The sequence below is a fragment of the Micromys minutus genome (assembly GCF_963924665.1).
Source record: "Micromys minutus genome assembly, chromosome: 11".
Classification (NCBI taxonomy): Eukaryota; Metazoa; Chordata; class Mammalia; order Rodentia; family Muridae; genus Micromys; species Micromys minutus.
Genome location: NC_137980.1, coordinates 31,422,109 through 31,435,888, shown reverse-complemented (window position 1 = coordinate 31,435,888; position 13,780 = coordinate 31,422,109). Strand labels below are relative to the sequence as shown.

Below are 13,780 nucleotides of genomic sequence, written 5' to 3'. Positions count from 1 at the left end.
GAAGCCATCAATGAATAGGACTGGTGACTTTCTGAGACAGGATGCTGTCTATCTTTTTCCTAGTGAGGATCTCATAAGAACTCTACAACTGAAAGGAAGTCCTCTCTTTTTAACTCAACTATTTACTGAAGCTTCCAGCCTCCCAAACTGCAAGAAATAAATGAGCTTTAAAAAAAGTCACCAACATAGGAATTTTGTTATATAGCCTGGTGCCAAAACGAATGATAAAGCAAACAGGATCTGCTAACACAGTGAACGTGCTGGGGGAGAGAGATAGGGAATTCAGGAATGATGCTTGGCCACAGGGCCCACAGAATAGAACTGTTCTCTCTAAGAGAGACAAACTAGAGAAGAAGCAAGTGCTGTAATTTGGGTCTGGGCTATGCCCCAGAGGCCGGATCTCCAAGTTGTGTCATAATGGAAAAGTAATGGAACCTTTGGGAATGAGGCCAGAAGAAAGGCCACTGGAGAGCTGACCTTGACTAGACTATTGGGATGCTCAACTTTTCCTCTTGTGTTCTGGCCACCACATAGTGACAGACCTCCTTTGCTACATGTTCCTGTCATACTGTACTATGTTCTCAAATCTACAGGCCCAGTGAGCCATAGACTTAAACGAGGAACCAAAATAAAATGTTTCTTACTCATAAGTGACCTCAAGTATTTGGTCACAGCAACGACAGCGGTGGTGCAGCTCGTAACAGAGGGAAAGGTCACGTCTATGCTCCAGAACCACATGGAACTGAGACTAGCACTGAGGAGAGACACTAAGGAAGTATGACTTGGGCCATCTCGTAAGGTTTATGGTTGTAGGACTTGAGAGTATGACCCAGTAAGTGTCGGGTGGAAAAGAGGCCAAGGTCTGACCAGTCCAACATGAAACTATCAGGAAAACAAGAAAACTCAGAAATGAAAACAGAGAAGGAGCTATCACTGTCAAATGAGGAGGGGAAACGGATTTTGGAAGGCACCAAAGAGAATGCTCCAAAGAATATCTGCTGGGTAAAGAGTGGTTGAGATTGTAGTCACCAAAGCAGGGAACATTTTGATTCATATATCACTTTGACTTCTAAGACATTTTTTTATGAATTAGAAATTTTAATTTTGAAATTAAACATGATCTAACTCCTCCGTTGCCTATGCCTCTATTTGGAAACCCACCGTGCTCACTGCTGGCACAATAAAATAAAACAAGGACGCCTTAAAGCAAAAGTAATGCATCAACTTTCCAGTAACCTATGCTCCCCTGCAAAGAAAATGAAGCTGGAGGCAAAGCCACCGGCCCGGCATCGTCAGTGCACACAGACACACACATGACACACACGTGCATAAGCATATCCACAGCTGTGTTGCTATTGTTATAGTGTGCTTTCCCTGGGTTCCTGAAACACTAGGTCAGGAAATTACAAACTGACTTTTCTTCTGCCCTGAAAACATCTGACAAAATATCTTCCTAACTTCAGTATGACAGCTTGATGTCCCCTTAGCAATCCCAAGCTGCTGTGCTTTCTCCCTCTCTGTCATTTCCCCCAATTTATTTTGCTATTCTGCATGATCCATTTCCCAGGTGACAAAGACCGATGAGTATTTTCCAGAAACTCCAAGAACCTTCATAGGAGTACCTCTCTCCTAGAAATCTCTAAGATGAGAAAAAAAAAGCAAGGTTGGAAACAGCATAGGGTTCTCCACACCTTGGACAACTTGTCCTTCTCTGTCACTGCCTGGAAAATTCAATTCCTCAGTCCAAATCTTGAGTTATGAATATCTGAACGTGTTACAGATAACGAATGGTGATTCTAATCAAATATAGATTTTCACATCTATTTCCCCAGTGTGTGTGGACAAAGATGTGATCCATGGGTGTTTCAACATTATTTTTATTTAATATTGAGACTTGCAGCACTTAAGAAAATTAAGAACACAGCTCCGTGGTAAACTGTGTCTTTAGAATGTGTAAAGTCTTATTTAGGTCCTTACTGCTGCGAAAAGAAAGAAGTTCGAGGAGATTCTGTGTAATTGTACAAGCATGCTGATGTTTACTTTCCCACTAAAGGATCTATCTCAGCACTGATTACACAGTTCTCAGTGCAAATGCCTCTGAAACTACTGTTGAACCCAGTTGGCTGTAAGGGGTCATAAAGCATGCCTGCGTCATGGAAAGAACGACACGCCACAGACTGAGCCAGGAGACCTGGAATCAAATTGCCGATCTCAGGCAGAGAGCTTTGTGACCTAGCTGTCTGACTTATAAAATTTAAGTCATAAAATAATAAAAAAAATAATAAAAATTCCTACCTTATCTTCATCAGATGTGTTTGAAAACTAAACTACATGTACATGTGCTTGGTAAGCAGTGAAATGTTTTATGACTGTGGACTATCTTGTATTACACGTGCACATGTGTGTGTTCTATGTTAAATACTTATGGCTGCAGATTCATTAACCCCAGGTTTTTATCTCTTTACAAATGACAAGTCACTCTTAACTGTTCAAACCTATGTTTGTTTCTGTTCATTCACACCTTGTAAAGGAGTTGAGTTGTAGTGGGGCTGGGGGAGTTAAACTTTAAATTCAGCATTGTAGCTTTCTCTTAGCATTTGTGGTTAAAATCATCTGGGGAAAATGGCAGCTGGCTTTAGTCTGATTGATCAATGAGTTTTTCTGACCTAGGAAAAGAGCTTTCACAATTTGTTAAAAAGAAAGAAATTCTAACAAATCCAAAGTTTTCATTGTTTCTATTTTTGGATTATAAAATTTTTACGTACTGAGTGTGTTTCTGTAAGAATGAAACTTGCTACTTTAGGTAAACATTAAGGATTCTAGACTCCTTCTGAATCCTTTATATTTTAAATGTCTTGCTCAAGCCCTGTGTTTGAAGCAATATGAAGAGGAAAAGGCAACATTCTTACAAAATTATTTTTAGCTAGTCAATTTTCAAATTTTGTATTTTTATTATTAGTGAATTATTTTGCTCTGTAGATGAAGGTGAGTGAGACTGGACTGAGCTGCAGGTTCACACTTACTTGCCCGTAAGGAGCTCATAGACTAGAATTCCCAGGGACCAGAAATCCACACTGAAGTCATGTCCTTTGTTAAGAATGACCTCAGGGGCCACATACTCTGGAGTCCCGCAGAATGTCCATGTTTTCTGCCCGGAGCCGATCTTCTTAGCAAATCCAAAGTCAACCTAAGACAGAACATCACAGAAAGCTGAGGATGTTATAAAACTTATGGGGCTTTTAAGTTTCTGATAACCTGTATGAGCTTTCATACAAGCCCAAACTTTCCTTCAAAACAACACACACACACATGCACACACTCATATACACATATGAATACACATATGAATACACATATGAATATACTTGTGCACACATACCACACACAAAAGCATGCACACACAGACACATACACATGTATGCACAGTGCATACACAACATCTCAGATATTACTTTGTAGACCATGTGTTAATCAAGTTGTTGAGAAAAGTTCCGTCATATGTACCAAGACAACTGAAATTCCTTCTTGTGCTCCCAGAAAACAAGATTAAAGTGTATTTTAAGTCAGTGGTTTATCTGATGGATTGAAGAGAGGGAGGAATAAAAGAAACAGGGACCTGTAAAACTCCTCCAGGGATTAAAATAATCGCAAAGTAGAAAATTTGGGAAACAGTCCATTGCTAAGAAAAGAGGGTAAACCCTCTGCCTGCTCTAAAGATTCAGTGTTTATAACATGTACCAACTATCTGTTTCTGCATCCCAAAGCAAAGCCAGCAGCATCTTCGCCTAGGTTGCTTTGATCCCCGAACACTTCTGATCCCTACCAATGAGGAGGGTGGTAGATTATTAACTTACAAATTCTGAAAAAGAAGTCAGCACCCACTCTAGCTTAGATTTTGCTTCATGCTTATCATATGGAGCTGACCATGAGAAGCTCAGAGTACTGGGCCAACTTATTATACACAGTCCATATAACATCCTGTGATACACACTAGGGAAGGATGTATAAGCTCATAGTGAGAAGACAAAGCTAACACCCCAGAACATTAGGAAGGTAAGGCTGGGAGAATGTGTGTGGTGCAGGGAGAAGACACATGAGGTTGTCCCTAACTGGGGGTTAGGAACTCTCCCCCAACAAGGAGTCTGGGGTCTCCATCTCTGCCTTTCAGAATGTCTCTCTCTCTCTCTCTCACTTTTCCAAGCTTTTACTCGGTGAACTTTGTAGAAAAGACAGAGGAGACCAGGGCTTCAGCAGCCTCTCCCTGAATGAGGTCCTATGTTATTTGAAATGTAAATTTCTGTTAAGTGAAACCCAGTCCTTCAGAACAGTAGCTGGCTTCTTCACACAGGCAAGTGAGCAGTTACCCAATCACCTCTATTCTGCACTAATTTCATTTTAACCTTCTTTATCTCCCACAGGTAACAGGCATAAAAATTGTTTCTGGGCTCACCATACCCATTTCAATAGCACATTGGTAGTTTCAATAATATATCAATAATCCATGCTTAAAACAAAGAAAGTTAACATGAGAATGAGCCCCCACATTGACAAGTGAGAGCCACAAACCCAATCATCTAGCTCACTTGCTTGTTCAAATATTCATGTTGAAAGCATTCCTTTTCCATTAAAGAAGTCTCTTAGAAACTCATCCTTTTTCTGAGGCTCTTTCGTACTCACCACATAAATAGCAAAGATTTCGTTAGTGAAGAAGAGGAACGCAAACAAAATGATTCAAAACGGGCTTCTCTATCTACACAGCATGACTCACAAAGATTAAACCTCAGAGATGACTGGGAATATTATGAAATTAAAGTCTGTAACAAACTGAGATGAAATCAGAGCCACATACTCCTCAGAGAAAAAAAAACAATAATGAAAGTCCTAGCTAATTTTATAAAGACTGAAATTGAAGAGGTGAGACAGCAGTGATTATAGTTGCAATTGAATATATGCATACACAGAAATGTTGAATGTTGTTGGGTTATAACAGCTTCTAGATTGTCTTTTAATTGCATTTAATTTTCCTTTTAAGAATTACTAGAAGTTCACTGGCTATTTAGGAGAGCTATCCTAATTTTTAAAATAATATATTTTAATTTGAATTACCAGTATGGTGTTTCAATATTTACATATTTGCTCAACAAACAGGTAATAATTATTCTAATACTCAAATATTTATAAAATTGTACCCCCTTCTTTTTTTAAGATTTATTTATTGTATATAGAGTTCTGTCTGCATGTACACTTGCACACCAGAAGAGGGCATCATATACCATTACAGATGGTTGTGAGCCACCATGTGATTGCTGGGAATTGAACTCAGGACCTTTGTAAGAGCATCAGGTGCTCTTAACCTCTAAGCCATCTCTCCTGTCCTGTACCCCCTTCTTTATCTACTCAGTTCATACCAACTTTGAGCTAGCAATTTGGTCAGAATACATTGGTATTCAGAGATACCCAAAGTTGTGTCACTAATGTAGAAGATTCTAGATTGTCTATGTCAAGTTCTGTGCATTTTCTATAAGAGGCAAGCTACCACACCCCCACCCCACCTCAGTACCATGGCTGCAGCAAACAGACTTTGCCCTTGCCTCTAGGCAGCAGAAAGGAAGTTCTTCTTTTCTTTATTCAGAGACACTCAGCAAACACCATTCCATACCAGCACCAAGACACACAAAGCTTTAGCTCTTATGTTTTTATCAAAAAGAAAGGAAAAATAATGATCATGGGAATGTATCAGAGTGATGATACATTATCATGTGGTAAGACGTTCTGTGGAGAAGCAAATAAAATATTTGGGTGCAGAGAACAAGATGAACTCCCTATACATAGGAGGAGCAGGAAAGCACACTTCAGTGCATCACACTTGAGCAGATTTAAACAGGTATCTGAATGCAATAAGAGAGGAATTCCATAAATATCTGAGAACAAGAAGGAGACAGCACAAAGGCCTGAGAGGCAAATACTGGTGGTCAGCTCAAACCCTGCCAAGATCAGTGTGACTCTACTGGGGGCCCTGGAGGCATGGGAGGCAGAATGTACATGCAGGTCTGCATGGGTTTGAAAACCATAAGAAGACTCTTGGAAGAAAGGGTTTGGTTTATGTCCTCAAGAGATCATGACAAGAAGAAAGTTGAGACTCTTTCTCTCTTCATTTTCAAATTCTGCAACAAAAACTTAGTCTTTCAGGGATCTCTAGAAAAGCTGTGCGCAGTGTTTTTCTTTTAACTGTTTGAATTAAATTTCCACTACTAAGAATGGAGGGTACTGAGGTGGGAGATTTCAAGTGTATTCATAACGGCTGAAGTAAACAAGAAGGATTTGGGATACTTCCAAACCTGGACCTGTGGCTGTATCATTCAGAAAAAGAAAAATCAGCATGTGACTTTTTACAACTGGCATCCATTAACAGTGAGTGACCTTTCTTCTCCCATAAGTTTCTCTTTGGGTTAGTAACATTTCTCAGATTTTGGTTCCATCACATTAAAAAAAAAATGGGCACAAAGTGACTAGTCCAATTTAGACAGATGACTCATGGAGACATAACATTCCAAAAGAGTATTTATGTGGCATGTTTGGAGCACGGTCTTTACCTCAGGCTAGACGAGGTAAAATGGAATCTCTGTCTCTCTGCCAGCTCCTGCAATTGATTTAGCATCCTTCTCTAATAGACAGCTATGATGCTTTCCCCTAAGAGACATCAGGAGAAGCTGGGGTGTGAGTAGAGGAGCCTTTTATGAAACATCCACTCCTCTGTGAGGAAGTGAGATTCACAGGAACAGTGCTGTGTTGGGCAAGAGAAAGGGAAGGACTTGATCCACAATGGCAAAGTAGAAAAATCAATCTTTTGAGACTCATCTCCCAACATCATCTCCTTGAGGGTTACCCTGAATCATGGGCCTATTTCTCCCACCTTCTATGTCCTTTAATACTACTGATGATTCCTCATAATCACACACTTTTGGGTAGCAGGTTCTAACTGGATCACTAAACCCAGTTCATGGAGAAGAGTCTTCATGTATCCGTTTTGTAGTTGTCTGCATATGGAATGTGGCAGGTTTCACTTTGTGCTTATTGTGGGGGGGGGGACGTTAAAGTCTGTCTAATGTGGTAAGAAAAGACACCATGCACATTTGCAGGATATACGACTCCATCTAGCACTCAAAGATAAGTCTCTCCAGAGAGGTAAGTTGAGGCAGAAGATAGTTTTGCAGGAGAAGCAGCTGCATGTACTCGGTTTATTGATAGGACAAGCTCATTCCCCGCTAGCAAATAAGCTAGTGATGCCGCATCAGTAGGAAGTGACTGGAGCCCAATGAATATTTTCATATTTATATGAGGAAATTCTTGATACATAAAAAATGGACACAAATGCAAGAGAACCAGAGGCCCCTGAACCCCACCAGTTCAATAACCAGAAGTGAACTGGGATAGAAACCCTGCCGTGTGTGCTCTTGCCAAGGACCACCCACGCTTACACACACATCTGTCAATCGGCCCCATTCATTTCTAACTTTACCGCATATCTGATATGACAAATACAATACTGCTTCTAGATTTAAATCTTTAGATCAACATTACCATACCAATTTTGGACAACATGGGTTTTTTTTTTTTTTATTATTATTCATTCAAACCCATAGTGGTGCATTTGTACACTGTAGTCTACTTATATTGTAACACCATTTAATTAACAAGCTGTTACTCTCTACGAGAATAAAATGACTACCACTCCAATGTGAACTTCCTCTGCTAAAGTATTTGAGCTAAATCCAGCTCACTTAACTGAGGACGGACACAACTTCTTCCTACCTTAGTTTCCTTGTGCGGCCTCATAAATACCTTGGCTATTCTGGGTGCTTGGGCAACCTGACATAAATTTCTAGCACCAGCTTGCCAAGTATCATGAAAAGCTCTGGTGGAAATTTCATTAGACAGATATCAGATTGTAGATCAGCTGACAGTGTACCTCAAGGATGAGAAGTCTTGCTGGTTTTAAACATGATGCATCTGTCTGAGTTGGGATAAGTAGTGCTGGATACTACAAAAATAGCTTCAGGAAGACATTAAGTTTCAACTACACATTGATTAATTCTTACTCACATAATACCTTTCTCTGGGAGGTCAGTGAAGCCTGAAGCCCTGATTCAGGGACACAGACTTTAAATTTTATAGCTCTACCAACTCTAGCTGTCTATTTTTGTTGACAAGCCAGAAGGAGTTCAGAGGCCCACTTCACAAGATGTCTGTAAGCCAGATCTGCTGGTGGTGTACGCATGATAGTGAGTGCTAATTTCACAAGCTACAACTATGTCACTTGGTCACAATGACCCAGAAAGAGGTGGAGAAGTTGTGTAGCTCTACCCAGAAGAGGGCATGAACTACCCCATCTATTAATTTATCTCCCTTACATGTCTTTCTATAAAACTTTGCAAGTTTATCAGTAAAGCTGCGAAGCACTTCATTATACTCTGTCCTAGGTACATGCTTCCATTTTTGCAAATGGCATTTGCATCCCTATTGGCTCTCTTTCTGGTTATTTTAAAATACACTGTGTACCAAGTCACCTGCAACCATGCTGTAAATCCTCCATTTAATTGTAAAGTCTGCTTTTATAAAATTAGGATTCTTATATAAAGAATCAGTCAATCATATAAGTTTTGCTGTGACTTTTCAGCGTGTCTTTGAAATATATTTACATCTCACCGTAGTAGGTAGAATAAATAAGCAGGTAGTCCAGTAGAATAGAAGTAGGCACAGCAATGATTTTAAAACTTGTTTTCACATGATATACTTTGATTATATCCTTCCCATCTCCCAACTCTTCCCAGATTTTCCCAGCTTCCCTTTTGGCCTCATATCCCCCCTTTCTCTCTCTCTCTCTCTCTCTCTCTCTCTCTCTCTCTCTCTCTCTCTCTCTCTCTCTCTCTCTCTCTCTCTCTCTCTCCTTCCCTCCCTCTCCCTCTGTCTCTCAAATAAGCAAACAAATAAACAAACAAAATACAAAAGAAAAAGAAAGAAAAAGACACAAAAGAAGAAACATAGCACACACACAAATAACCAAGGAGTCTGTCTTGTTCTGGCCAAGTACTCCTGAGCAGGGAGAGCTGGATTGTGGCAGACATACACTGTGACATTCCATAAGAGGGAACATAAGGTTTTCTCTTTCCCAGCAGACATCAAGTGCAAATGGCTTCTGGTTGGGGAGTGGGGGTGGGGGCTTTGTGCTGGGATTTTGTTTGGTTTGAACCTGTGTATGTCTTGTGTGTGCTCTTACACTCTCTGTGAGTTCACAACTTCTACCACAGATCTTTTAAGACTTTTTAGATCTTAATGCTTCAATCGTATGTTTATATGGTACACGCTTACTCTAGGTTTTGACAGGCACCTTTTACTGGACTAATAGAATAGATTATGTTTCCTAGTTTGCTAGGATAGTTTTAACATTTATGAGTGGAGAGAACTATTAAGGTAGTGTGTTTGTGCTGATGCTTTGAAATTCATTATTAAACTGTTTCTATCTTAATTTGTTGAGTGTGATTTTTGAAACGTATTTTTTTCCCTTTGTTTTAAACCTTTGCTTTCTTTTAGATTAGTCAGTGAAACTGAAGGGGATGACACACAGTTTCCTCATAAACTTCCTGTTCCCTGCATCCTCAGACCCCCTCACTGTCAACACCCCACAGCACAGCAGGACAACTTTTGCAAATGAGGGACCACCCAGTGTTGACAGGTCATCAGTCCCAAATGACCCCTCTTTACATTCGGGGTCACAGTTGATGTATATCTTGTGGGCTTGGAAGGGCAGGCATATCATCGCACGCAAGTGTCTCGTCATATTTTGTAGTGAGTAATCTTACTATCCTAAACTATCCATACTTATGCCCCTCTCACATCCATATGGGTAATTTTACTAAACTATCCATCCTTATTCCCCTCCCACATCCTACATCTTAGCAGCTACTAATCTTTCCACTGTCTCTGATAATTTTTCCCTTTACAAAATGTCTTACAATTGAAATACACAGCATGAAGCATTTCTAGCACAGCTTTATTTTGCTGACTAACAGCATTTAAAGTTACAGGTCCTTTCACAAATTAAGAACACATTTGACTTTAGAGTCGAATGGTTTTCCATTAAAAAAAATCCAAGTTAAACTGGCCTTACCAAAGTTTATTCACAATTCTGCTCTATGATAACAAGTCCATCGAATGATATCTTTGTCGCTCCCAAGATTCAGCAATTGTGATGAAGCTATAAACATGTATGTCCAGGTCTTTAGGTGATCACAGTTTCTATCTCTCTTCAGTAAGTACAGAGAATATAACTGTGTTATTGGTCCATGTATGGCTAGCTTGTTAAGAAACAAACACTATCTGTCAAAGAAGCTGAGCCATTCACACTGTCCAGTACTGAATGGGAATTCCTCCCCACCACACTGGGGATCCGCCATGTTCTCCACGTTAGCCACTGAATTGTGCATGTGGTGGTGGTGGTGTGCTGTTTTAGGGTGTAACTCCCCAACGACCAATGATTTCATATTGCTCATATGCCTCTTTCCATCTGTAATTTTCTGTGGTAAGCTGTCCCTAGATACCATTAGTCTATCTTTAATCAAGCTGTTTATTATCTTAAGTATTTTTGTACATTTCTTGCAATGATCCCTTATCTGATTTATCTCTTAAAACTATTTTTCTCTGGACTTTGGCCTTGCTTTAATAAATCAGTTTCCTTTAATTTCAGTGAAATCTAGCTTACTTCTTTCGTAGATGATAGCATTTTATATGTATTTAAGAAGTCTTCCAAGACAAAGGAGTGACTTGAATTGTCTTGAGTAATACAGTTATAGTTCCCAGGAGGATATATTCTATGCCTCCTCAGTTAGGCCCTGGTTCTTTAGTGAGCCAAACTTCTGCCATGTGAACTTGGCAACTATTTCCCAGATTTCTTCCCCATTAGGTGAGGCAAAGTAGCAGAGTGGGCTGGAGTTGGTATCTTTCTCTTCTTCCTAACCTATCAGGCTAGGCACTGGCCATGAGTTTCTCCCAAGGCAGTGTTCAACAGGAAGAATGCACTACTCTGTCTCCTTTCCAAATCACCCCTCTCTTCTGCTTCTTGCAGAGAGCCTAAGGAAATTTGTCTGTTATGTTTGCTGGGAAAACTCAGCCAAGCTCTGTAGGATAAAGTCATAGAGTGAGAATACTTATAAAGGTGTCCAGCCCTGAGACTCCTGAACGCTGTGACCCTCTGTGTTCCTTCTCAGCTTCAGAAACACATGCCTCGTCATGTGTGTCTTACAGATCCCAGAAGGGCTGTTGGCTTTTCATGTCTGACCAGCTCCTTTACCTACATTACAAGTGGGGGGTAATTTCCATGTATTTTATACATGGAGCCAGAAAATCAAAGGCTTTTCCCACAGAACATCTCAGGTTAAACTGTGTTTACATTCTGGAAATATATCCAACCTGGTGTGATGTAATTTATAAATTTGTGATTTGTTGTAACGGTAAATTGCTAATGTTTTAATATGTGCATTAGGTTCATAAATGAAATGAAATGTTAATTTGGCTTTTTTAGGAATTTCCTTGAATAATTAAATTTACATTAAATAGCTTCTTAAAATGAGAACTATCAGTCTTTTACTATTTTTGCAAGAAATGTATGTAAGATAAACTGTAAAGTCCCTGAAATTAATAACATTTTATTATGACTGTTTTATTCCTCTTAGATTACTTTATCTAGGCATTTTATATATGTTTTATGGACATCTAAGATTTCATATACTGTGTAAAGTTACCCAACAGCTTGGAAGTTACCTTTCTAACCCACATAAATCTTGCTTTTACTAAAATAATATTCATCCATAAGAATCTTTTCTATAGATCTTATTTTCTTTGAAGCACTGTGGTGATTGGAATGAGGATGTCCACCGTGGGCTCATGTATTTTGAATGCATGGTCTTAGTTGGTGGAACTATTGGAGGATTAGGAAAAATGGCCTTGTTACGGGTAGAGCACTGGGGGCGAGCTTTGAGATTTGAAAAGAATTACACCATTCTCAGCGTCCTTGCTTCCTATTTGTGGATTAAGATGTAGGTGTTCATTCGTTTCTACTGCTATTCTTTCACTCTCCTGTCACGGACTCTAACCTGCTGAAACTATAAACCTCAAATTAAATGCTTTTTTTTATAAGTTGCTTTGATCATGGTGTTTTATTACAGCAATAGAAAAGTAACCCTGACAGAGGCTGGTACCAGGAAGTGGCCTATTGACGACGTGACAGGTCTGGCCACGCTGCGTTTGGACAAAGGTGGACAACAGTGGGACTTTGGACTAGGGAAAGGTGGAAGTTGCTAAATGAGGCGTAAGTGAGACATCCTAGTAGCATCCTGGAAGACAGTAATAGTAAGAGGCACAAGGGCTGTGGAAGACCAGCTTAAGCAGTGTCAGGGGAAACAGTATTAGTAACTGGGCTAGAGGCTGTTCTTGTGGTGTGCTAGCAAAGAAAGTGGCTGCTTTCTGTCCTTGTCCTAAGAATCTGTTTGAGGCTAAATTGAAAAGTATTTTATTTCCTTGGCTAAGAAGATATCAAAACAGCCTGATAGTTGGCTTTGCTGCGTGGTCATTAGTAATCACTCTTATGCTGGTTTACAATGAAGAAGGGCAAGTGAGGCAAAAGACAACACAAAATGTACTGTTTGAAGTAAGAAAGAACACAAGGAATTCTAATGGCTTATGTTAAAAGAGATGAGTCAAGAAAGGTCTTCTAGAAAGTGGAACAAAATGAGTGTGTCCTCAGTGTAAGGCCCTACCTAGCTAAGCCTCCCATTTGTAAAAGGAAAAGTTCTGCTTCTATAAAGCGAAGCAAAGGAAAGTTTCTGCTTGCTTAGTGATTCAACTCCACCTCAAACAGTACCCAAATGTGGCAGGTATGGAGATGTGGTTCTGCCTTTAGAGCCATGAAATATACACAGGGAATGGGGCCATAGAATCTTCCTTCATGGCTACAGAGAGCCACTAAGGACAGGAGCAGAAGAGTCCTGTGTGGTGGCCCTGAGGGGACACTGTGGAAAGCTGTGAAAGAAAAAGCCTAGATTGACTGGAGAACCCAAGCAGTTGGAGATGACAGGCCATTCTGCTAAGGAGAGCTGCAGACAGGGAGTGGAAATGAAGCAGCCTGAAGAGGGGGTGGGGTGAGGTATCACAATCAGCAATGCTAGACTGGAAGAGCCAGCTAAGCCTTCCAATGTCAGACATGGAGTTACAGGGTTTGGAGATCCTACCCCTGAGTTCAGTATCTCTTCACTTGGCCCCCATTCCTCTCTTTTATAATGGGGTAATGTATATTCTGTGCCACTGTATGTTGCAAGTATGTAATTTACTGTTTTATTTTACAGGGGGGTTAGAATCAAGACATTGCCTTGAGTCTCAGAAGTGACTTTGGAGTTTTAAACTGGGAAGAGATAAAAGACTATGGGAACTTTGGAAGTTGACTAAATGCATTTTGCATTGTGATATGGCTACAAGCCCATGGGGAAGGGAGAGTAATGTGGTTTGAATAAGAATGGTCCACAAAGACTCATATATTGGAATACTTGGTCCCCAGCTGGTTTGGGAAAAATAAGTGAGAGTGGCTGGTTGGAGGAGGTGAATCACTGTGGATGGGCAGCAGAGTTTCAAAAGATTCACAGCATCCTCAGTCTCTCTCTTTCTGCTTCCAACTGTAGAACATGACACAGTTTCTTAGCTGTTCCAACCACCATGCACTTTCTCTGCGATC

General features: G+C 40.1%; 1 protein-coding gene across 2 annotated transcripts in view; it reads right to left on the bottom strand.

Annotated features, from left to right (window-relative positions):
• Nucleotides 1-13,780, bottom strand: part of PRKG2 (protein kinase cGMP-dependent 2) — a gene marked incomplete at both ends in the record, with an annotated part of 84,472 nt that overhangs the window by 10,629 nt on the left and 60,063 nt on the right. For both annotated transcript variants that reach the window (XM_080925131.1, XM_080925130.1), the window contains one exon: nt 3,024-3,187. In XM_080925131.1, the coding sequence (XP_080781257.1) occupies nt 3,024-3,187 (164 nt within the window). The remainder of the gene's footprint in view (nt 1-3,023; nt 3,188-13,780) is intronic.